This window comes from Tenebrio molitor, chromosome 3, assembly GCF_963966145.1.
Source record: "Tenebrio molitor chromosome 3, icTenMoli1.1, whole genome shotgun sequence".
Classification (NCBI taxonomy): Eukaryota; Metazoa; Arthropoda; class Insecta; order Coleoptera; family Tenebrionidae; genus Tenebrio; species Tenebrio molitor.
In genome coordinates, this window is record NC_091048.1 from 28,418,426 (window position 1) to 28,438,697 (window position 20,272).

The window sequence follows — 20,272 nt, forward strand, 5'->3', positions numbered from 1 at the left end:
TTCGGAGTTCCGCAAGGAGTGGTATTGGTCCCCACTCTATTTTTTGGAGATGGTACATTTAAAGGAGTTGCATTTGTTTGGTGTAATTGTGGAGTTAGTGCAATTAAAACTGAAATTAACGTTAGTCAAGAAGACGAAGAAACATTTGTTTATTTATAATCAAAATGCAAGCACTTGGTGAAAATTTGTTGTAGACTGAGGATATTAGAACTGCGAAAGTAAAGAAAAAGAAATCACTGAAGAAGTTTTCGTTTTAAATCTTGTTTCAGAAATTCGGAATCTGCAAATCTTTTCTTGAATGAAATAAGCAGTTTTAGATGTATGTCTTTTGTTGATGCACTTTTGTTGTTGATTTTAGTACCAGAATGGCGATCTGTAATAAACTAATCAAAAAACGATGCTGGGTGGACAAAAAACTCGATGAAAATGTTTAATATAACTAGCGGTATGATTATTATCGATGATATTATGAGTGAAATTGAGCTGGAGATTTCACGAGTCCGAAGAACGAGTGAAATGTCCTGCTTCAATTTCACGAATTTAATATCATCCATGAATTATCATACCACGTGTTATATTCGGTGAGACAATATAATGAATGAAATACAAAATTATTCATTTATTTGTCAAACTGACAAATTTATGTCAATCAAAAATCGTAATGACGAAAATAAACAAGATAATATTTTTTTTGTTTTTTATTATCGCTGTGATAGCCATGCAAGTAAGGACGTTACGCGTTTTGATTGGATCATTCATGATCACGTGATACATGAATTATATTGTCTGAATTTAGAAAATAAAAATGAAAGATTAAAAGATTTGGTTACAGAATACTGTGCATACTTCTTCATTACTGAGATATTTTATAATATAAAACTAGTTAATGTGGAGTTGCGCAGGGAGTCGTGTTAGGCCATATTTCCATATTTGATACATCCATACTATTGCATTGATTTCTTATTTATTTAATGGTTTTTTCAAGATTCTTATAAATACAATTATCGTCTCGGAATAATGACACTAATGTAATTAAAGACGAAGAATTCACTGAAGAACTCGCAAAGGTAAAACTTGTCAGAGAAACACAAAAAGAGATTTGCCGGATTTACTTCTTTTATTTTGGTATTGTAATAAAAAACTATGAAGATGTGTCGTAACAAGTACGGTTGTTACTTGATTAACAAAACAAGACCTGCGCGAGCAGTTATTGGTTTAAAATATTTTAATGAGAAGTGAAAAATAACTTGGCTAGAGAACATTGTAGAGAAGGGTTCACCTTCATCGGTGGTGTATTTTATAAATTAAAGTGAATTAATTCGAAGTTTCCCCAGAGAGTCATATTAGTTCCTACTCTATTCCCTGGAGATGGTACAGTTGCGGCCAAATAAAAGCGACCACTAAATTGACATTTTATGTCATCTTTATAAATTTTGGTAATTCAGGCTTTTAAAATAAAAGTTTCTCTGGTAACCAGATACCCATACCTGTGGCACAACATAACAGTGACGGATGATGTCAATTTGAAAAATAGTTTTTTATGTGATCTCCTAGGAGATGATTTTTCAGGCGATTTAATATTTAATTCCGATTTACAATAGAAAAAATTGCTGCCCAGTTTTATTTGGCCGCAACTGTACATTTAAAGGAGTTGCATTTGTTTGATGTAATGGTTGAATTAGTGGAACTAAGACTGAGGATGAAACTAATTTATCAATTATTTAATTAAAAAGCAAGCCCTTGGTCAAGATTTGAATAAACACCGTTACAAACCTAAGGATATTAGAAACACGAAAGTAAAGAAGAAGAAATCGCTGAAGAAGTTTTAGATCTGAATCTTATTTCAGAGATTCAGAAGGATATTTGTTTTTGTGTGAACTGAAACAAATCCCGCAAACGTTTCTTACATAGACTAAAAACTTTAATTTTTTTTGTTGGTATGTTTTTTTTCCCTATATCAGTGTTAGAATGGCGAATTGTAACAAACTAATCAAGAAACGAAACTTGCATGAGCAATAAAATCGTTTAAAAATGTTTAAATTAGAAATATACAGGTGTCCCTGAAGTCCAAAGAACAAAGGAGAAATTTCCAAAAATCTTGAATAAAGAAAATAAAAATGGAAAAGTTGGTTGTTCCTTCATCACTTAAATATTTTATAATAGTACATTCTTCAACGAGCGTGTTATTCAAGAGGATGAAAATTCCAGCACGAGCCGTAGGCGAGTGGTGGAATCGTCCGAGCGAATAATAGCCATTATACGCGAGTTGACGACTATACCAAGAAAAAGCAGACCAAGTAGTCGACAAAGATGAGAAATGAATTTTATGTAGAACCAAATTACAAATACCTACTTTAATAAATACGATTCAGGATTCATAGAAAGTTAAACTCAACAAATGGAAAAAATAATGAAATCATTCTCAGATTGGTCTGTGTTGCGTTTTTCTGGTTACTTCGTTGATGTCACTGCACAGACAATGAACATATGCTGGAGATAAGAAAAATTGGAGACTTGTTAACAACTGATCAACAAAACAAAACTTGTATGGGCAATAACCTTGTTTAAAATATGCAAATCAGAGTTGTGTCTTGAACTGGAAACGAATGCGTGACAGATTCAAAGGACTTCGATACAGGATCGCACCACGCTCCTTTACTCGCATATTTTGCAAATTAAATCAATCAGCTCGTTTGGAATTCCACAAGGTACTAAATAAACACACAAAAAACATTTTTTTTAAATTTATTTCATCAAAATTGTGACATTTTATCACAAATGTCAAAATGAAAATGTCAGAGTGTAGAAGAGGGCGCTGCTGAATAAATGTCAAAGTCAAACAAACGTCATGAAGGAATTTCGCCGAAACGACATCCACAAGCAGAGCTTCCTCGGAGTAGAATTTTCATAATTAATTTTGTGCCGCCGATGTCATTGGAACCGTGCCGGGAGACAAGGAAGATTGGCGACCTGTTAACAAACTGGTCAACAAAACGAGCCTTTAATGGCCAATAAACTCGTTTAAACCATTCAAATCGGATCGGACGAGTTTAAAAAATGTCTCAAAGCGAACATTGTCCAGAACTGGTTTGGTGCAAGATCTCTGTCTCATCCCTCGACTACGTCGACCACCCGGAGAAGACGACACGCGCCCCCACACTGCGGGAGCCTGTCATTTGCATTAATTTTAATAAAACCTCTGAGATCTGTTCGTGGAGTTTGATTTTGTGTAATTCGAAGCAATCCCGGATTTTTCCCATCAATATAAATCTTCGATGGTTCTTTTAACCTTTGCACCTTGAGAATTAATCTCAAGTCAACGTTCCCCATTATTAGCAAATTAGAAACGCGCCTCTCAAGAATTCGATGTGTCCAATCGCATGTTTTGCAGGAATTGATATAACGGCGCGCCAAGACTCGCCGATAAATCAACGACCAGGTATGAGCCCGGACTAATTTGTTGGTAAAAATGCGTTATCGGTCCAAGCGAATTAATCAGCTCGAGACCTTGACGGAATTAATTGAGTAAACAAATACATTAAAGGCGCGCGCAATTAGCGGTTATTGTCCCGCGATAAAGCCGCCTCCACACCTGCCAAACAATCCAATTCAGTCGAATGATTTATTAATAATAGGCATCCTGTCGAGTACAAATAAACATACAGCGTCACATTCGCACCTTCCCGCTCTACTTCTTGCCGTCGCGGTACATCTTCTGCGTCTCTTCGGAGCCCATGATGGCGTTGCTCACCTCCGAGTTTCTTTTACCTTGCAAGGGCAGCCGGTAGGGGAGGATCGGCACCTCAGGGGCGGGCGCGTACTCCTTGGGGCGCAACTGCGACGCGATCCAGCTGGCCAGCTGGTGCGCCCCTGGACTGGCGTACTGCAACGAGAAATTAGCGAGGGGCGGCGAACCGTCGACACCTTACGTCTCTATCGAGGTATCTGTAGTCGTCCCCTGGGGAGGGATAGCCCTGCGAGGGGGCCACTGCCACCCCCAGGGCGAGCAGGGCCACTACCACGATGCATCTCATGATGGGGCGAACGATGGGAGCTTCGCAGGAGACTGAGTGGAGAGGGTGCGACGCTTTCTTAAATACCGGGACAAGACAACGTGTTCCAGACGTCGAGAGGGTGATGAGTGTCACGAACAGGCGAAAAATACGTTATTTGTGAGTGGGAGTTGCATAAGGAGAACAAGAAGATTCTTTCGGTGTTTATTCAATCAAAATACAAATATTTTGGTGCGCTCTTTGTAAGCTACGTTGTCGTCGAAGGTTAAGAGGAACATGAAGGTGCTGTAGAGGGCGCCAGCACTCAAGAGATGCCACAGGTCGTGGACGTCGTAGAAATTCAAGAATTGAAGACATTGCTGGTTTCGTTCGCGCGATATGGCGGGACTCTCCTGTTTGTTTTTGTTGAGAAAAAGTCACCAAAAAGTCTTGTGGAATTGACTCACCTTCCATTGGGCGCGTGGATGGAAGTAGACATAAGCTCCAGAAATCCATAAAATTATAGACAACAAGAGATAAAAGACATTCTGTAGGCTGACTCCTTCGCAATAAATACATGTTTTGAAAATGAAGTAAATGAGCGTCTGCAGAAATGCGTTGCCCATTAGCTGAATCAGAATGAAAGTTCCAAAGTCTATGGCTCCCTCAATAAAAAAATGACATCCGCAAGCTGACAGGATAATGTTGATGGCGATCGCCGTTCCAACGCAAATGAAACGCGCTGCAACAGGTTGGTTGTGAGATCAATGGTGGGTACTTGAGACGTACCTTTTCGTCGTGGTTTTAGTAGATGGGAGACAGGGTGTTGGCGATTTCGCAGTTGTGATGTGAGATTTCCTAGATTGTCCCAGACAGGTCCAAGAAAGTAGGCCTTCAGGGACAAAAAGATGCACACAAGGGTGTTTATCGTCATGAATACTGCTACCACGGCAACCTCCTCGGTGAGAAGTCCCACCGTAGCTGAAAGAAGCGGTGTCGTAGTTTTTGTTTTGGTACTTTAAAGGGAGTACCTAGTAAGATATAGAGTCCCAGAAGGATGAAAGCGAGATTGTGGGAGAGAGAGACGTCAGAGTGTCGATTCTTGTAGAGTTGGACCATGCAAAGAACCACCATCACGTACATGAAGGTGACATCTGCAAAATGAACCTGTGGAGGTGTAGGGCGAGTTTGTCACGTACCAAACTGGAAGCTGAACTGGCTCGGGCAGACGTGGTAGCAAGCAGAAAGGACGCCTTCGCCGATCAAGGCAAGACCCATCGCGTTGAAGACTCCGTAGTGGCGCGGAACGCCGGTGGGCAGCGCTTGGTACTTGCTCTTCCAGTGGGCCACCATGCACAGAAACAACGCTCCCATCAGAACGTACCCCACGTTGGAAAAAATGTGGTTGAAATCCCCGAAGATCCAGAAGGGGTTTGCACAAAGATAGTTGTAGTAGCACATGTCTTCGTCTCCTGTCTTGTCGGCGATTTTCTGGTAGGTCCAGACGAGTTGCGTCACCGGAATCCCGTAGAAAATTACAACGAGCAGGAGGTTCCACACGAAGCCAAACGATTTCTCGCGACTGTCTTGCAGGTTCTGTGCTAAATCAGAAACCATTAGTTCGTCCGGCAAAGTCCACTCGTTTGCACCAACAGAATCTTCATTCGCGCTCTGTTGCGAAGCCGACTCTTCTGGTTGACCTTCTTCGGTCGCGCTTTGGTGCGAAGCCGATTCTTCTTGGACTTCTGGTTGACCTCCACTTGTGCTTTGCTGGTGTTGAGATAACAAACCTGGACTGTCTTCAATCGATTGCTCCTCCGGTACGCTCTCTTGTTCTCGAGGTATCAACGACTCGTTGTCGTCGGATCTACTGCGCTCTGCTGCTTGGCCACACAGATGAAAAACGAATACTATAAACACAGCGACCAAACAGGCAAGCACAACCATTCCGAGCACAAAGAAAGTGGCGGAAGTGCGGTTGTCTGCGATTTCAGTTACGACGAAAGTAACGTGAAAGGTACGATTGTCTTCTCCGAACACTCTTTTGTCAAAGGGGTTGTACTTTTTGATGCAATCAGAGTCGTTGATTTTCGCCGATAAAACCAGGCTGAAGCCTTCACCGTAGTTGCTTCTCTGAAAAGGACCCTCCTTAGGAGTTGAATCGTCGCAGTGGTACTTACCTACCAGGATTCTCATTCCTCCTTTGTTCGTGATCGTTTGGTGGACACTTCGCGCCACTCCCAGGTCGAAAACTGGGCACTAGATGAGTTCGGTTAGTACCAGAGTTGCGCAACAAAAGTACACTTACTTGGTTGTTTTGGATGGAAGCCGAGAGACAAGCGTCAGAAGTGGAGTTGATCTCGATCACTGTGGTCAGAGTAAAGTTGTGGCTGAATCTGTAGAAGAAGTAGTCGGTTTGGCTCGGCGACACCGAGAGGGAGTACTGGTTTCCGCTGGTGATGTTGAAGTTACCGTCTTTTTTAACCAGAAGGTACAAGGTCACATTGGTCGGAGAGGCAGTAGATAGAGTGACAGTAAAATTCTTGCCCCACCCTAAGTGATCTACTTCGTTGTCGCAAAAAATGCGCGATGTGTTGGCGTAGACGGTGTCGGTGTTCTTAAAGCTGTTGGCGAGGATAAGAGGAACTGTCCAAGAGAGTATGTTCCGTTGTTGCTCCGCCACCAGGTGCACTGGGTCCTTTGAAGTGGCGTCGGTACTCCAGGCGATTATTTTGAACAAATTTTTGACATGGCCCGGATGAAAATGAATGCGAATATTACTGGACGAGTTAACCACAAATTGCATCACCTCCGAGAAGTTTCCATTTCGGTCGCCATCACCATAACACTGCACCAGAAAAAGAGCTACTATGACACAACGTAAACTGAAGGCTGCCATTTTAAAACTAAATCGATTGCAAAACGATTTCGCAGTTTTTATCGTAAATTAAATAAACCAGCAATTATCTTAAACAAATAATTTATTTATTTAGAATTCAGTAATGTCTTCGGGTTTTTTTATCGATCAAGTCGTCCAAACACAGCAAAAAGATGAAAGTGAGATAGCAAAAATATGAAAGTGAGATACAGAGCTGGGGCGCTGAGTAAGTGCCAGACGTCATGTTTGTCGTAGAAATTCATCACGATGCACTCTTGATTCCACTGGCGGGACTCCGCAGGGGTGACCTGCAGCAGTTAGTACCGCATCTGTTCGCCTACTGTTGAGTCGATACTAACAGTCCACAAGGTGGCGTTGCCAAAGAAGAAGACGGCCGAAGTGGCCCACGCCGCCATCCCCAACACCCACCGTGCATGCACCAACTAAAAACGAGAGTGTTTGCTACGTTTTTGCGGGTCATTCGTGCTGGTGTAGAAGACGGCATAGAGGACGGAGTTACCCATCAAGAGCCCCAGGAGGAAGGTCCCGAAGTCGGTGACTCCGCTGTTGTACAGACACAGCCCGGTTATCAACATGGCGTAGTTGATCAAGTTGGCAACGATCAAGAGGATGAATCGACTCTTTTTGATCGGTGCGAGGGCTTCGACTTTGTTGTCGCTGGAAGTGAAGGTCTTTTTGAGTTGTTTGAATCCGTCGAAGACGAAACTGACGAAGTAGATCTTGAAGGAGATGTAGACACAAAGGAACGAGTAGATGACGACGAAGACGACCCAGACGCCCAGAGTGCCTTTCAGGCACTGTTTGAAAACTTGAAGGTGACTCACCAAGAAATATCGCCATCTCCAAGACTGTGAAAATCGCGTAGGCGGTGCCGTTGACGTCCGGGTGGCGGTTCTGGACAGCTTGATCATGCAGAGTATCGCCATCACATATAGGAAGCGACAGATGTGGTAGGCCGCCGAGAGGAGACCCATGGCGTAGAACACGCTGTAGTGGGTCAGGATTCCGATCTGTCAAAATGATTCAGATCTGGTACGACTGTACACGTCGGTACTACTGTTGGGGATCTTCGAGTGTCGGTAGATCACCACGCAGAGGAACTAGATCCCCATGAAGACGTACCCCACGTCCCATTGGGTCTTGTGCTGTGTTTAACGAGAGCGCTTGAGAAATAAAGCAAGGAGAAGGTTGATTCGTTCTTTATTCAATCAAAATACAGCCATTTCGTTACGGTTTTTGTAAGCTACGTTGTCGTCTAAGGTTAAAAGGAACATGAAGGTGCTGTAGAGGGCGCCAGCGCTCCAGAAATGCCACAGGTCGTGGACGTCGTAGAAATCGAAGAGAACACATTCTTCGTTTCGTTGGCGCGATATGGCGGGACTCTCCTGTTTGTTTTTGTTGAGAAAAGTCACTAAAATATCTTATCGAATTGACTTACCGTCCATTGGGTACGTGTTTGGAAGTAGGCATGACCTCCAATACCCCATAGAATTATAGACAAGAAGAGATAAAAGACATTCTCTACGCTGACTCCTTCGCGATAAATACGTATTTTGAAAAAAAAGTAAATGAGCGTGTGCAGAAATGCGTTGCCCATTAACTGAATCAGAATTAAAGTTCCAAAATCCACGACTCCATTAACAAACAAATAACATCCAACAGTTGATAGGACAATGTTGATGGCGATCGGTGTTACAACGCAAATGAAACGTGCTGCAATAGGTTGGTTGTGAGATCAATGGTGGAGTACTTGTCACAGTTGAAACGTACCTTTTCGTTGTGGTTTTAGTATATGGAGGGTAGAATCTTCGCTATTTTGCAGTTGTGATATGAGATTTCCTAGATTGTACCAGACGGGTCCAAAAAAGTAGGCCTTCAGGGACAAAAAGATGCACAGAGGGATTTCCAGTATGATGAGAATGGCTACCAGGGCAACCTCGTTGGTCAGAAGTCCGACCGTAGCTGAAAGAAGCGGTGTCGTAGTTTTGGTTTTGGTAGATTGGGGGGAGTACCGATGAAGATGAAGGCTCCTAGGATCATGAAAGCGTGACTGGTGGAGAGGGAGACGTCAGAGTGTCGATTTTCGTAGAGTTGGACCATGCAAAGAACCGCCATCAGGTACATGAAGGTGACGTCTGCAAAATGAACGTGTTGAGGAGTTGGGCGAGTTTATCACGTACCAAACTGGAAGCTGAACTGGCTTGGACAGACGTGGTAGCAAGCAGAAAGGACTCCTTCGCCGATCAAGGCAAGACCCATCGCGTTGAAGACTCCGTAGTGGCGCGGAACGCCGGTGGACAGCCCTTGGTACTTGCTCTTCCAATGGGCCACCATGCACAGAAACAGCGCTCCCATCAGAATGTACCCCACGTTAGAGTAGATGTGGTTAAAATCCCCGAAGATCCACAACGGGTTTGCACAAAGATAGTTGTAGTAGCACATGTCCTCGTCTCCGTACTTGTTGGCGATTTTCTGGTAGGTCCAGACGAGTTGCGTCACCGGAAGCCCGTAAAAAATTCCAACGTGGAGCAGGCTCCACATGTAGCCAAACGATTTGTCGCTGTTGTTCTGCAGGTTTTGTGCCAAATGAGAAACCATTAGTTTGTCCGGCAAGGTCCTCTCTCTCCTCTCATTTCCATCGTCTTGTTGCTCCTCCGGTACAGTTCGAGGTAGCAATGGCTCGCTTTCGTCGTACCTAGTGCCCCCTGCTGCTTTGCCACACATATGAAAAACGCATACTACAAGCACAGCGACCAAGCAGGTAACCACAATGATTCCGAGCATGCAGAATATAGCGACCGTGCGGTTGCCATTGATTTCACGTATAGAAACAGTGACGTGAGAGGTACGACTGTTTTCTCTCAACACGCTCTTGTCAAGGGGGTTGTATTTTTGGATGCAGTCAGAGTCGTCCATTCTCGCGACTAAAACCAAACTGAAGCCTTCACCGTATTCATATCTCTGAAAATGACAGTCATCAGGAGTTGAATCGTCGCAGTGGTACTTACCTACTCGGATTCTCATCGCTCCTTTATGCAAGATCGTTTGGTGGACACTTCGCGACACTTCCAGGTTGAAAACTGGACACTAAACGAGTTTGGTCAGTACCAGAGAGTTGGACAAAAGTATACTTACTTGATGATTTTGGATGGAAGCGAACAGACAAAGGTCGGAACTCGAGTTGACCCTGATGACGGTGGTTAAAGTTTGGTTGGAGGAGAATCTGTAGAAGAAGTAGTCGGGTTGACTCGGCGACACCGAGACGGAGTACTTGTCTCCGGTGTTAAAGTTATACTCTTTTTTGACCAGAAGGTACAAGGTCACATTGGTGGGAGAATCAGTAGATAGAGTGACAGTAAAATGTCTGCCCCATCCGTTGTCGCAAAAAATGCGAGATGTGTTGTCGTAGACGTTGTCGGTGTTGTTAAAGCTATTGGCGAGGGTAAGAGGAACTGTCCAAGAAAGTATGTTGGTATCTTGCTCCACCACCACGTATACTGGCTCTTTTGATGTGGCGTCAGTACTCCAGGCGTTTATTTTGTACACATTTTTGACATACCCGGGATGAAAATGAATACGAGTGTTGTTGGACGAGTTCAACACAAATTGCATCACTTGCGAGAAGTTTCCACTTTGGTGACCGTCAGTATAACAGTGCACCAGAAAAAAAGCAACTATGACACAACGTGAACTGAATGCTGCCATTTTGCAACTGAATTTATGCAAACGATATTACCCTTTTTTTATCGTAGATAAATAAACCAAATATTATCTTAAAAAAGAGTTTATTTATTTGGAATACAATAATGTCTTTGCGCTTTTTATCCACCAAGTCGTCGTCCAAACAGAGCAAAAGCATGAAGGGGAGATACAGAGCTGGGGCGCTGAGTAAGTGCGAGACGTGTTTGTCGTAGAAATTCATCACGATACACTCTTGATTCCACTGGCGGGACTCCGCAGGGGTGACCTGCAACAATTAGTACCGCATCTGTTCGTCCACTGTTGAGTCGATACTAACAGTCCACAAGGTGGCTTGTCAAAGAAGACGGCCGAGGTGGCCCACGCCGCCATCCCGAACACTCCGTAGATCATGGCTTCGACGCAGATTCTCTCGCCGTGCACCAACTAAAAACGAGACAGTTTGATACGTTTCTACCGGTCGACAATACCGACATTCGTGCTGGTGTAGAAGACGGCATAGACGACGGAGTTACCCATCAAGAGCCCCAGGAGGAAGGTCTCGAAGTCGGTGACTCCGCTGTTGTACAGACACAGAACGGTTATCAACATGGCGTAGTTAATCAAGTTGGCAAGGATCAAGAGGATGAAGCGACTCTTTTTGATCGATGCGATGGCTTCGACTTTGTTGTCGCTGGAGGTGAAGGTCTTTTTGAGTTGTTTGAATCCGTCGAAGACGAAACTGACGAAGTAGATCTTGAAGGAGATGTAGACGCAGAGGAACGAGTAGATGACGACGAAGACGATCCAGATCCCTAGAGTGCCGTTCTGGCACTGTCTTAAAATTTGAAGGGAGAGCTTGGTGACTCACCTAGAAAGATCGCCATCCCCAAGGCTGTGAAAATCGCGTAGGCGGTGGCGTTGACGTCCGGGTGGTGGTTCTGGACAGCTTGATCCTGCACAGTACCGCCATCACGTATAGAAAGCGACAAATGTGGTAGTCCGCCGAGATGAGACCCTTGATGGTCAAAGCGATGCCCGTGGCGTAGAACACGCCGTAGTGCATCGGGATCCCGGACTGTCGAAACGATTCAGATCTGGTACGATTGTACACGTCGGTACTACTGTTGGGGATCTTCGTGTGTCGGTAGAGCACCACGCAGAGGAACAAGATCCCATTGAAGACGTACCCCACGTCCCATTGGGTCTTGTGCTGTGTTTGACGAGAGCGCTTGAGAAATAAAGCAAGGAGAAGGTTCATTCGTTCTTTATTCAATCAAAATACAGCCATTTCGTCACGGTTTTTGTAAGCTACGTTGTCGTCTAAGGTTAAAAGGAACATGAAGGTGCTGTAGAGGGCGCCAGCGCTCAAGAGATGCCACAAGTCGTGGACGTCGTAGAAATTCAAGAAAACACAATCTTCGTTTCGTTGGCGCGATATGGCGGGACTCTTCTGTTTGTTTTTGTTGAGAAAAAGTCACTAAAATATCTTATCGAATCAACTCACCCTCCATTCAGTGCATGTTTGGAAGTAAGCATAACTTCCAGAACTCCATAAAATTATAGACCACAAGAGATAAAAGATATTCTGTGGGCTGACTCCTTCGCAATAAATACATGTTTTGAAAATGAAGTAAATGAGCGTGTGCAGAAAAGCGTTGCCCATTAGTTGAATCAGAATTAAAGTTCCAAAGTCTACGACTCCCTTAACAAAAAAATAACATCCGCTAGTTGATAGGACAATGTTGAAGGCGATCGCCGTTACAACGGAAATGAAACGTACTGCAATAGGTTGGTTGTGAAATCAATGGTGGGTACTTGAGACGTACCTTTTCGTCGTGGTTTTAGTAGATGGAAGACACGGTGTTGGCGATTTCGCAGTTGTGATGTGAGATTTCCTAGATTGTCCCAGACGGGTCCAAGAAAGTAGGCCTTCAGGGACAAAAAGATGCACAGAGGGATGTGCAGCATGATGAGACCGGTTACCACGGCAACCTCGTTGGTGAGAAGTCCCACCGTAGCTGAAAGAAGCGGTGTCGTAGTTTTGATTTTGATAGATGGAAAGGAGTACCGATGAATATGAAGAGTCCTAGGAGGATGAAAGTGTGACTGGTGGAGAGGGAGACGTCAGAGTGTCGATTTTCGTAGAGTTGGACCATGCAAAGAACCGCCATCAGGTACATGAAGGTGACGTCTGCAAAATGAGCGTGTTGAGGAGTTGGGCGAGTTTATCACGTACCAAACTGGAAGCTGAACTGGCTCGGGCAGACGTGGTAGCAAGCAGAAAGGACTCCTTCGCCGATCAAGGCAAGACCCATCGCGTTGAAGACTCCGTAGTGGCGCGGAACGCCGGTGGACAGCGCTTGGTACTTGCTCTTCCAGTGGGCCACCATGCACAGAAACAGCGCTCCCATCAGAATGTACCCCACGTTGGAGTAGATGTGGTTGAAATCCCCGAAGTTCCACAACGGGTTTGCACAAAGATAGTTGTAGTAGCACATGTCCTCGTCTCCGGTCTTGTTGGCGATTTTCTGGTAAGTCCAGACGAGTTGCGTCACCGGAATCCCGTAGAAAATTCCAACGTGGAGCAGATTCCACACGAAGCCAAACGATTTCTCGCGGCTGTCCTGCAGGTTTTGTGCCAAATCAGAAACATTTATTTCGTCCGGCAAAGTTCTCTCTCTCCTCTCGTTTCCATCAACAGAATCTTCGTTCGCGCTTTGGTGTGAACCCAAGTCTTCTTGGACTTCTCCACTTGTGCCTTCCTGGTGTTGAGATAACAAACCTGGACTATCTTGTTGCTCCTCCGGTACAGTCTCTTCCTCTTGAGGTACCAACGGCTCGCTATCGTCGTACCTAGTGCCCCCTGCTGCTTTGCCACACATATGAAAAACGCATACTATAAGCACAGCGACCAAGCAGACAACCACAATCATTCCGAGCACGAAGAAAATAGCGACCGTGCGGTGGTCCTTGATTTCACTTATGGAAACAGTGACGTGAGAGGTACGACTGTTTTCTCTAAACACGCTCTTGTCAAGGGGGTTGTATTTTTGGATGCAGTCAGAGTCGTTCATTCTCGCGACTAAAACCAAACTGAAGCCTTCACCGAATTCGCTTCTCTGAAAACGACGGTCAGCAGGAGTTGAATCGTCGCGGTGGTACTTACCTACTCGGATACTCAGTCCTCCTTTACGGGAGATCGTTTGGTGGACACTTCGCGACACTTCCAGGTTGAAAACTGGACACTAAACGAATTTGGTCAGTACCAGAGCTGGGCAAAAGTATACTTACCTACTTGATTATTTTGGATGGAAGCGGACAGACAAAGTTCGGAATTCGAGTTGACCTTGATGACGGTGGTTAAAGTTTCATTGGAGGAGAATCTGTAGAAGAAGTAGTCGGGTTGGCTCGGCGACACCGAGACGGTGTACTCCTTTCTACTGGTGATGTTAAAGTGATACTCTTTTTTGACCAGAAGGTACAAGGTTACATTGGTCGGAGAAGCAGTAGATAGAGTGACAGTAAAATTTTTGGCCCACCCTAAGTGATCTACTCCGTTGTCGCAAAAAATGCGAGATGTGTTGTCGTAGACGTTGTCGGTGTTGTTAACGCTGTTGGGAAGGATAAGAGGAACTGTCCAAGAGAGTATGTTGGTTTCTTGCTCCACCACCACGTGTACTGGGTCCTTTGGAGTGGCGTCGGTACTCCAGGCGATTATTTTGAACAAATTTTTGACATGGCCGGGATGAAAATGAATGCGGGTGTTGTTGGACGAATCCAACACAAATTGCATCACTTGCGAGAAATTTCCACTTTGGTGACCATCAGTGTAACAGTGCACCAGAAGAAGACCAACTATGACACAACGTGAACTGAAGGCTTCCATTTTGCAACTAAATCAATTGCAAAACAATTGTTGCAGTTTTTTTATCGTAGATTAAATAAATCAGTGATTAACTTAAAAAAACAGTTTATTTATTTAGAATACAGTAATGTTTTCGCGTTTTTTATCGACCAAGTCGTCATCCAGACAGAGCAAAAACATGAAGGTGAGGTACAGAGCTGGGGCGCTGAGTAAGTGCCAGACGTCATGTTTGTCGTAGAAATTCATCACGATGCACTCTTGATTCCACTGGCGGGACTCCGCAGGGGTGACCTGCAACAATTAGTACCGCATCTGTTTGGCTACTGTTGCGTCGATACTAACAGTCCACAAGGTGGCGTTGTCCAAGAAGAAGACGGCCGAGGTAGCCCACGCCGCCATCCCCAACACCCCGTAGATTATGGCTTCGACGCAGATTCTCTCGCCGTGCACCAACTGAAAACGCGACAGTTTGATACGTTTCTACCGGTCGACAGTACCGACCTTCATGCTGGTGTAAAAGACGGCGTAGAGGACGGAATTGCCCATCAAGAGCCCCAGGAGGAAGGTCCCGAAGTCGGTGACTCCGCTGTTGTACAGACACAGCCCGGTTATCAACATGGCGTAGTTGATCAAGTTGGCAACGATCAAGAGGAAGAAGCGACTCTTTTTGATCGGTGCGATTGCTTCGACTTTGTTGTCGCTGGAGGTGAAAGTCTTTTTGAGTTGTTTGAAACCGTCAAAGACGAAACTGACGAAGTAGATCTTGAAGGAAATGTAGACGCAGAGGACCGAGTAGATGACGACGAAGACGATCCAGACGCTCAGAGTGCTGTTCAGGATCCCCACCATGGCTGCAAAGACTGTCTGAAAACTTGAAGTCACTTCTTGGTGACTCACCTAGAAAGATCGCCATTCCCAAGACTGTGAAAGTCGCGTAGGCGGTGGCGTTGACATCTGGGTGGCGGTTCTGGTACAGCTTGATCATGCAAAGTACCGCCATCACGTACATGAAGCTAGTATCTGAAACCGCGAGTTATTTGGTGGTACTAGAAGCGGCGGGACGTACCGAATTGGTAGTTGGACTGGCTGGGACAGATGTGGTAGCACGCCGAGAGCAGACCCTCGATGGTCAAGGCGATGCCCATGGCGTAGAACACGCCATAGTGGGTCGGGATCCCGGTCTGTCAAAACAACTTAGATCCAGTACGACCATCCACGTCGCTACTTACACAATTGTTGGGGATCTTGGCGTGTCGGTAGAGCACCACGCACAGGAACAAGATCCCCATGAAGACGTACCCCACGTTGGAGAAGATGTGGTTGAAATCGCTCACCCCCCAGGCGGGGTTAGCGCACAAGAAATTGTAGTAGCACATGTCCTGGTCGCCAGTCCTGTTCACCACTCTCTGGTACGTCGTGACCAGCTGCACCACCGGGATGCTGTAGAAAATGGCGATGCTCAAAATGTGCCACAAGTAGTTGTACGACCTCCTCCTGTCTTTGGTCGGCGCCCGGGCCAGGAGGTTGACAGTGAGCTTGTTGTTGGTGAGGAGTTGTTTCTTGTCTTCCGCCGTGATCCCGGGCTCGACCACGAAGTCTGCATCACCCTCGAGAGTGTCTGTGATGTCGCGCGATTTGCTCTTCAAGTAGGATCTCAAGGTACCCCATCTGGTGAACGCAAACACCATGACGATGGCAAAGACGTAAAAGGCTCCGATCGCGCACAGAGTGACCAAAGATGCGACACCATAGTCTTTGCCGTTGATACCCTTGACGATGGAGAAGTTTACGATGGAAGTACGATTCGCTGCGATGATATTGGAGTTTTTGTGGCCTCGTGGAAGCAGAGAGTGCTTCTGGCTGCACTCGTAATTGTCAGCTTTAGCAACGAAGACTAGGAAGAATCCGTCCGGGTACTCCTTGCTCTGTGACACCCGGTACTCAACACTGACACTTTAAGAGGGTACTACTCACCCTGATGCTCATCCCTCCTTTGCGGTTGATTGTCTGGTATTTACCCTCGTAGGTGATGTCTTTGTCCAAGTCGAAAACCGGGCACTGGAAGGACTGTCTTAAAAACGGTACGACTCTAGTTTTGGTACTCTTACGAAACTGTCTTGGATCGAGACAGTCAAGCAAACGTCGTCGTCCGACGTGATCTCCACGACCGCTGTGGTCGACCTCCTGTCCAAGAACTTGTAGTAGTAGTACTTGGTCTCGCTGGGGGACACCGCGATCGAGTACTTCTTGTTCTCGGTCAGGTAGAAGTTGCGCTCTTCTTCGACGATGACCGAGACTTCCACGTTGACCATGGAGGATGTGGACAGAGCCACGATGAAGTTCTGCGACAGCGGTATCGACAGCTTCCTGGTAAAGCTTTCTACAAAGCGCTAGTTGAGCAGTACCGTCGTCCAACTTACTACTCTTGGTGATCTGGAGCATGTTGTTGTGACACAGCGTCCTGGAGGTGTTGTGAAAGTGCACCACCCCGTCCCTGGTGGAGGTGTCCACGACGAAGGGAATCTGCCAGGAGAGTACTTCGCGTTCTTGCCTGACCACGAGCAGCACGGGACTCTCCACCAGGGCGTCGCTGCTCCACGCGCTGATCCTGTAAGGGTACATCGACTGGGACGTGGGGAAGACCAAGACGTGCTCCGTGGTCTGGTTGAACCGGAAGGACATGGTCTTGGAGTAGGTCCCTTCGTGCTGAACCATCTGCAGTTTGGCCACAGCCGCGCACTCCTCCACGGCGGTACTCGCCAGAACGCTCACCAACGTCCACCAAATCGGCCCCATCTCGCACCAATCGAGCCGCGAGGGATGCACCCGTACAACTGACGAGATACTCAGCCTTTCGTCGATAATCCACGCCTTATCAATTATTTACATTGAAAAGTCTGTCACGCCAATTCGAGTTATTATCGACGGACGCGTGGCGAACCGCGGTTTCCGCGATTTCGCCCAAAACGCGCAGTAGCAACATCCTGTTGAACATCGATCGCGGCCTTATCGTCCATCTGATTGTCGTGATTCGGATTATCTAATGAACCGGCCGGCCAAGGGAGTGTCTTTGATCGACTCGTGCGGCGATAACGCCAAGGCCGTCCTGTCCGAGTCAAGTACCTTTGTTGGAACCAACTGGACCGGTACTGCTTCCCCGAATTGCGGTGGTCTTCATCTGTCGCACTGATGGGTTTATTACGACCGATGGGAAAGACACGTCCTCCTCGGTACATTATTCATCGAAGCATCAAACTTAATAATTAATTGATCGTTTCCATTATTGATTCTGGTGAAGTGGCGAACTCTCAAGGTTAATTATCGGGGCTGGGGGGCGGATCCTCACCTCCCATCGACGGGTCAGGGGATGACTATTTTTTTCAACACTAGACCTTGCCGAAGGTCAATGTCGCGTCACTACCAACGACCATTTTTTGCCAACTGGACCCACTTGTCGCCTCACTTCCAACAATTCTGATAAGATAACGATCTACACGTTTTTAGAACTGCTTACTAATGATAGTACTGACGGTACCACACCGGTACAATTTTTTTTTTTTGTATTTTGTGATAATTATCGATGTTTACAGTTATAGTTTTTAATGCCGATCCCAAAATTCCGTCATCTGCAAATTCCGACTTAACAGCAATGACGAAAAAAAACAAGATGCAATTTTTTTCCGTCATTTTAGATAACTTGGAGCGTTCAAAAATCTTTGGAATTCCTCTCGAGTCGCTGAAATAGTTTCGATTCCGATGGTTATCAATTGCCAGTTTTAGTAGGCCTTGAAATTAAAAATAATTTGTCACTTGACGGAAAGTGAAGTTCGGTCAAAGTGTCAAACAAATGACTAATTAGTAATTACACTGCTGACTAATTTTGTTTGTTCAAGACAGATAAAAGGATCATTTGAAGGTGTTGTCATCTTTCGATAAGAAGTGTTTATTTAGTGTTTACCTGATTTGTCTCCAATTGAATTTGTGTGGATTGCGTAACAAAGTGTTGAAACAGTTCTAGATGCGATTCAGTTTGTTTCATTTTCAGCTATTTCTCGTTCAAAAAATTTATACGAGTAGATAACGTCGAAAAGATAATAAAAACAGGGAATTTGAAAAAATGTATTGAATCGGTGGAATAGGACGAGGTGTGATTAATAAAAAATAGGATGAAACGAAAAATATGAGAAATGGTTGTCACGTGATGTTGAGTGTATGGAGGTGTAATGTGAATTGTGGCGCCGCCCATGTACTTCTTGTTTTTGGTGTAGGTATTTTAAAATTTAAATGGCGCGGAACGAAGCTTGCCTCTTGCTTTTATAAAAAATATTTCAATAGGGACGAAATATATTCTGTTCAGACCAAGAGTTTGACATTCGTGAATTTTGTTTTATACTTTTTAAAGAAAAATTGCTTCGAAGAGTTAATGATATGAGAAAAGGATCTCGCTTTATGTTAAATACACCTAATTATCATGTAAATTGTAGCACCGCCCATGTTCTTCTCGTTTTTGGTATATTAAAGAAGTCTGTGACTTAGTCACTAATTTGAATAGTGATCGAAAAGGTATTGAATGTTTTGAGAAACATCCTGTATACTAGAAGTGAAGCGTACACCGTGATTTAAAAAAATATTGTAATAAGACCATGTTTGGTACTTTTAAGCAAATTTTTACGTTCTTTTTGTAGTTTCATTGTTTTTTATTTTTCAAGAGAAAAAGTTTTTTTTGATTTGTATTTAAGCTTGAAGAGAAACAATTCTAAAGACATTTTTCTCTTTTCGGAAAGAATGAAAAATGTAAATGCTAATTAAGAAGTGCGAGAGTGGGACGTCACGTGATGCTAAATGGACGTAATTGCAATGCAAATTGTGGTACCGCCCATGTTCTTCTTGTTTTCTTGGTACATTAAAATTGCTCGAGGAGCTGATATTGCCTTGAGATATTACAAAAGAAAAAATAAGTAACAAAATAAAAGGATGTAAAAAATAATAATAAAAATAAGACGAAGGACGCGTAATTCACAAATAAAGAAAAGCAGAACTAGTGTGGATATCGTTGAAGAGAAAATCACAAAATTATAAAGAGAAATAGTAAAAAAATTCAATTATTAGAATGGGATGTAACGTGATAATAATAATAATTAAAGTGGAAAATGTAGTTTTCTGTTGGTACTATTTTTTTGAGCATGGATTTAGAAGTTGAAATAATTTATTAACTCTTGAAAGAGAAGTAAAAATGAATGAACTCATGAAGTAAAAATAAATATAAAGAAACACAATGAAAATGTTGCAAACGAGGAAATAATTTAAAGGTGACAACAATAAATTTTGTAAATAAAAAAAAGAATGTGGACATTAACAAGCTAATGGAAATATTGAAAACAAGATCAAAAATGCGAAAAAACTAGTTTGCGAATTAACATAATGATAAAATAAAAAAACTGACGCCACTTAAAAGTAAAATGATACATTTATACAGAGTGTCAGTGTTGCCACATTCAAGCCTCGTCTTGTTATCTGAAGGTTGTCACGAAAGGAAACATCCTGTGCAATCAATTTCACACATTCAGATTTACCAAACCGCAAAAACCCATTTTGGTTTGTGTTCTTAATTAAATCTAGTTGTTCCAAGAAATGCAATTGTTTTTTTGGAAATGAGTAGACCACCGGAAATTTGAAAAGCATCGGCAAACATACACCGTTCATTTTGTATATTTTTGGTAGTGTAAAACATTCGAATTTGCCGCCAAAACGCACCCTTCCTATTGGACCCCGTCGAAGTTGCCGCTAAAACGCACCCTTCCTATTGGACCTCGTCGAATTTGCCACCAAAACGCA

The 20,272-nt window shown here is 44.2% G+C and overlaps 4 protein-coding genes and 2 pseudogenes across 4 annotated transcripts; all 6 read right to left on the reverse strand.

The window, feature by feature from the left end:
• Positions 1-3,608: 3,608 nt before the first annotated feature.
• On the reverse strand, positions 3,609-4,197 carry LOC138126569 (uncharacterized). The gene is made up of 2 exons (XM_069042362.1): positions 3,930-4,197; positions 3,609-3,883 (listed from the first exon to the last, which is right to left on the reverse strand). The coding sequence occupies exons 1-2, from the start codon at positions 4,032-4,034 to the stop codon at positions 3,689-3,691; spliced, it is 300 nt and encodes a 99-aa protein (XP_068898463.1). The 5' UTR covers positions 4,035-4,197; the 3' UTR covers positions 3,609-3,688.
• Positions 4,198-4,203: 6 nt separating this feature from the next.
• On the reverse strand, positions 4,204-6,907 carry LOC138126561 (SID1 transmembrane family member 1-like). Its single transcript, XM_069042354.1, has 7 exons — positions 6,301-6,907; positions 6,177-6,251; positions 5,192-6,125; positions 5,024-5,146; positions 4,782-4,973; positions 4,460-4,734; positions 4,204-4,405 (listed from the first exon to the last, which is right to left on the reverse strand). The coding sequence occupies exons 1-7, from the start codon at positions 6,889-6,891 to the stop codon at positions 4,226-4,228; spliced, it is 2,370 nt and encodes a 789-aa protein (XP_068898455.1). The 5' UTR covers positions 6,892-6,907; the 3' UTR covers positions 4,204-4,225.
• A 103-nt stretch (positions 6,908-7,010) lies between these two features.
• On the reverse strand, positions 7,011-8,002 carry LOC138126613 (SID1 transmembrane family member 1-like; annotated as a pseudogene).
• A 72-nt stretch (positions 8,003-8,074) lies between these two features.
• LOC138126564 (SID1 transmembrane family member 1-like) lies at positions 8,075-10,596 on the reverse strand. Its single transcript, XM_069042356.1, has 7 exons — positions 10,027-10,596; positions 9,904-9,978; positions 9,072-9,852; positions 8,904-9,026; positions 8,662-8,853; positions 8,330-8,604; positions 8,075-8,276 (listed from the first exon to the last, which is right to left on the reverse strand). The coding sequence occupies exons 1-7, from the start codon at positions 10,594-10,596 to the stop codon at positions 8,100-8,102; spliced, it is 2,193 nt and encodes a 730-aa protein (XP_068898457.1). The 3' UTR covers positions 8,075-8,099.
• On the reverse strand, positions 10,595-14,476 carry LOC138126570 (SID1 transmembrane family member 1-like; annotated as a pseudogene).
• Positions 14,477-14,533: 57 nt separating this feature from the next.
• Positions 14,534-17,860, reverse strand: LOC138126563 (SID1 transmembrane family member 1-like). Its single transcript, XM_069042355.1, has 9 exons — positions 16,858-17,860; positions 16,546-16,817; positions 16,412-16,495; positions 15,667-16,362; positions 15,504-15,618; positions 15,335-15,457; positions 14,939-15,288; positions 14,780-14,890; positions 14,534-14,728 (listed from the first exon to the last, which is right to left on the reverse strand). Exons 1-9 carry the CDS (start codon positions 17,231-17,233, stop codon positions 14,552-14,554), a joined length of 2,304 nt encoding a protein of 767 aa, XP_068898456.1. The 5' UTR covers positions 17,234-17,860; the 3' UTR covers positions 14,534-14,551.
• Between the last annotated feature and the right edge of the window lie 2,412 nt (positions 17,861-20,272).

What these genes read in the sequence shown, in the direction of transcription:
- LOC138126561 (XM_069042354.1), bottom strand. Translation starts at nt 6,891, where the DNA reads ATGGCAGCCTTCAGTTTACGTTGTGTCATAGTAGCTCTTTTTCTGGTG. An exon ending in GGGACTCTATATCTTACTAG is followed by an intron (nt 4,974 to 5,023) that starts GTACTCCCTTTA and finishes CGCTTCTTTCAG; the next exon opens with CTACGGTGGGACTTCTCACC. An exon ending in ACTAAAACCACGACGAAAAG is followed by an intron (nt 4,735 to 4,781) that starts GTACGTCTCAAG and finishes AACCTGTTGCAG; the next exon opens with CGCGTTTCATTTGCGTTGGA.
- LOC138126563 (XM_069042355.1), bottom strand. Translation starts at nt 17,233, where the DNA reads ATGGGGCCGATTTGGTGGACGTTGGTGAGCGTTCTGGCGAGTACCGCC. An exon ending in AAGGAGGGATGAGCATCAGG is followed by an intron (nt 16,363 to 16,411) that starts GTGAGTAGTACC and finishes CGGGTGTCACAG; the next exon opens with AGCAAGGAGTACCCGGACGG. An exon ending in GGGAATGGCGATCTTTCTAG is followed by an intron (nt 15,289 to 15,334) that starts GTGAGTCACCAA and finishes CAGTCTTTGCAG; the next exon opens with CCATGGTGGGGATCCTGAAC.
- LOC138126564 (XM_069042356.1), bottom strand. Translation starts at nt 10,596, where the DNA reads ATGGCAGCATTCAGTTCACGTTGTGTCATAGTTGCTTTTTTTCTGGTG. An exon ending in ACTAAAACCACAACGAAAAG is followed by an intron (nt 8,605 to 8,661) that starts GTACGTTTCAAC and finishes AACCTATTGCAG; the next exon opens with CACGTTTCATTTGCGTTGTA. An exon ending in AAACACGTACCCAATGGACG is followed by an intron (nt 8,277 to 8,329) that starts GTAAGTCAATTC and finishes AAAAACAAACAG; the next exon opens with GAGAGTCCCGCCATATCGCG.
- LOC138126569 (XM_069042362.1), bottom strand. Translation starts at nt 4,034, where the DNA reads ATGAGATGCATCGTGGTAGTGGCCCTGCTCGCCCTGGGGGTGGCAGTG. An exon ending in ACAGATACCTCGATAGAGAC is followed by an intron (nt 3,884 to 3,929) that starts GTAAGGTGTCGA and finishes TTCTCGTTGCAG; the next exon opens with TACGCCAGTCCAGGGGCGCA.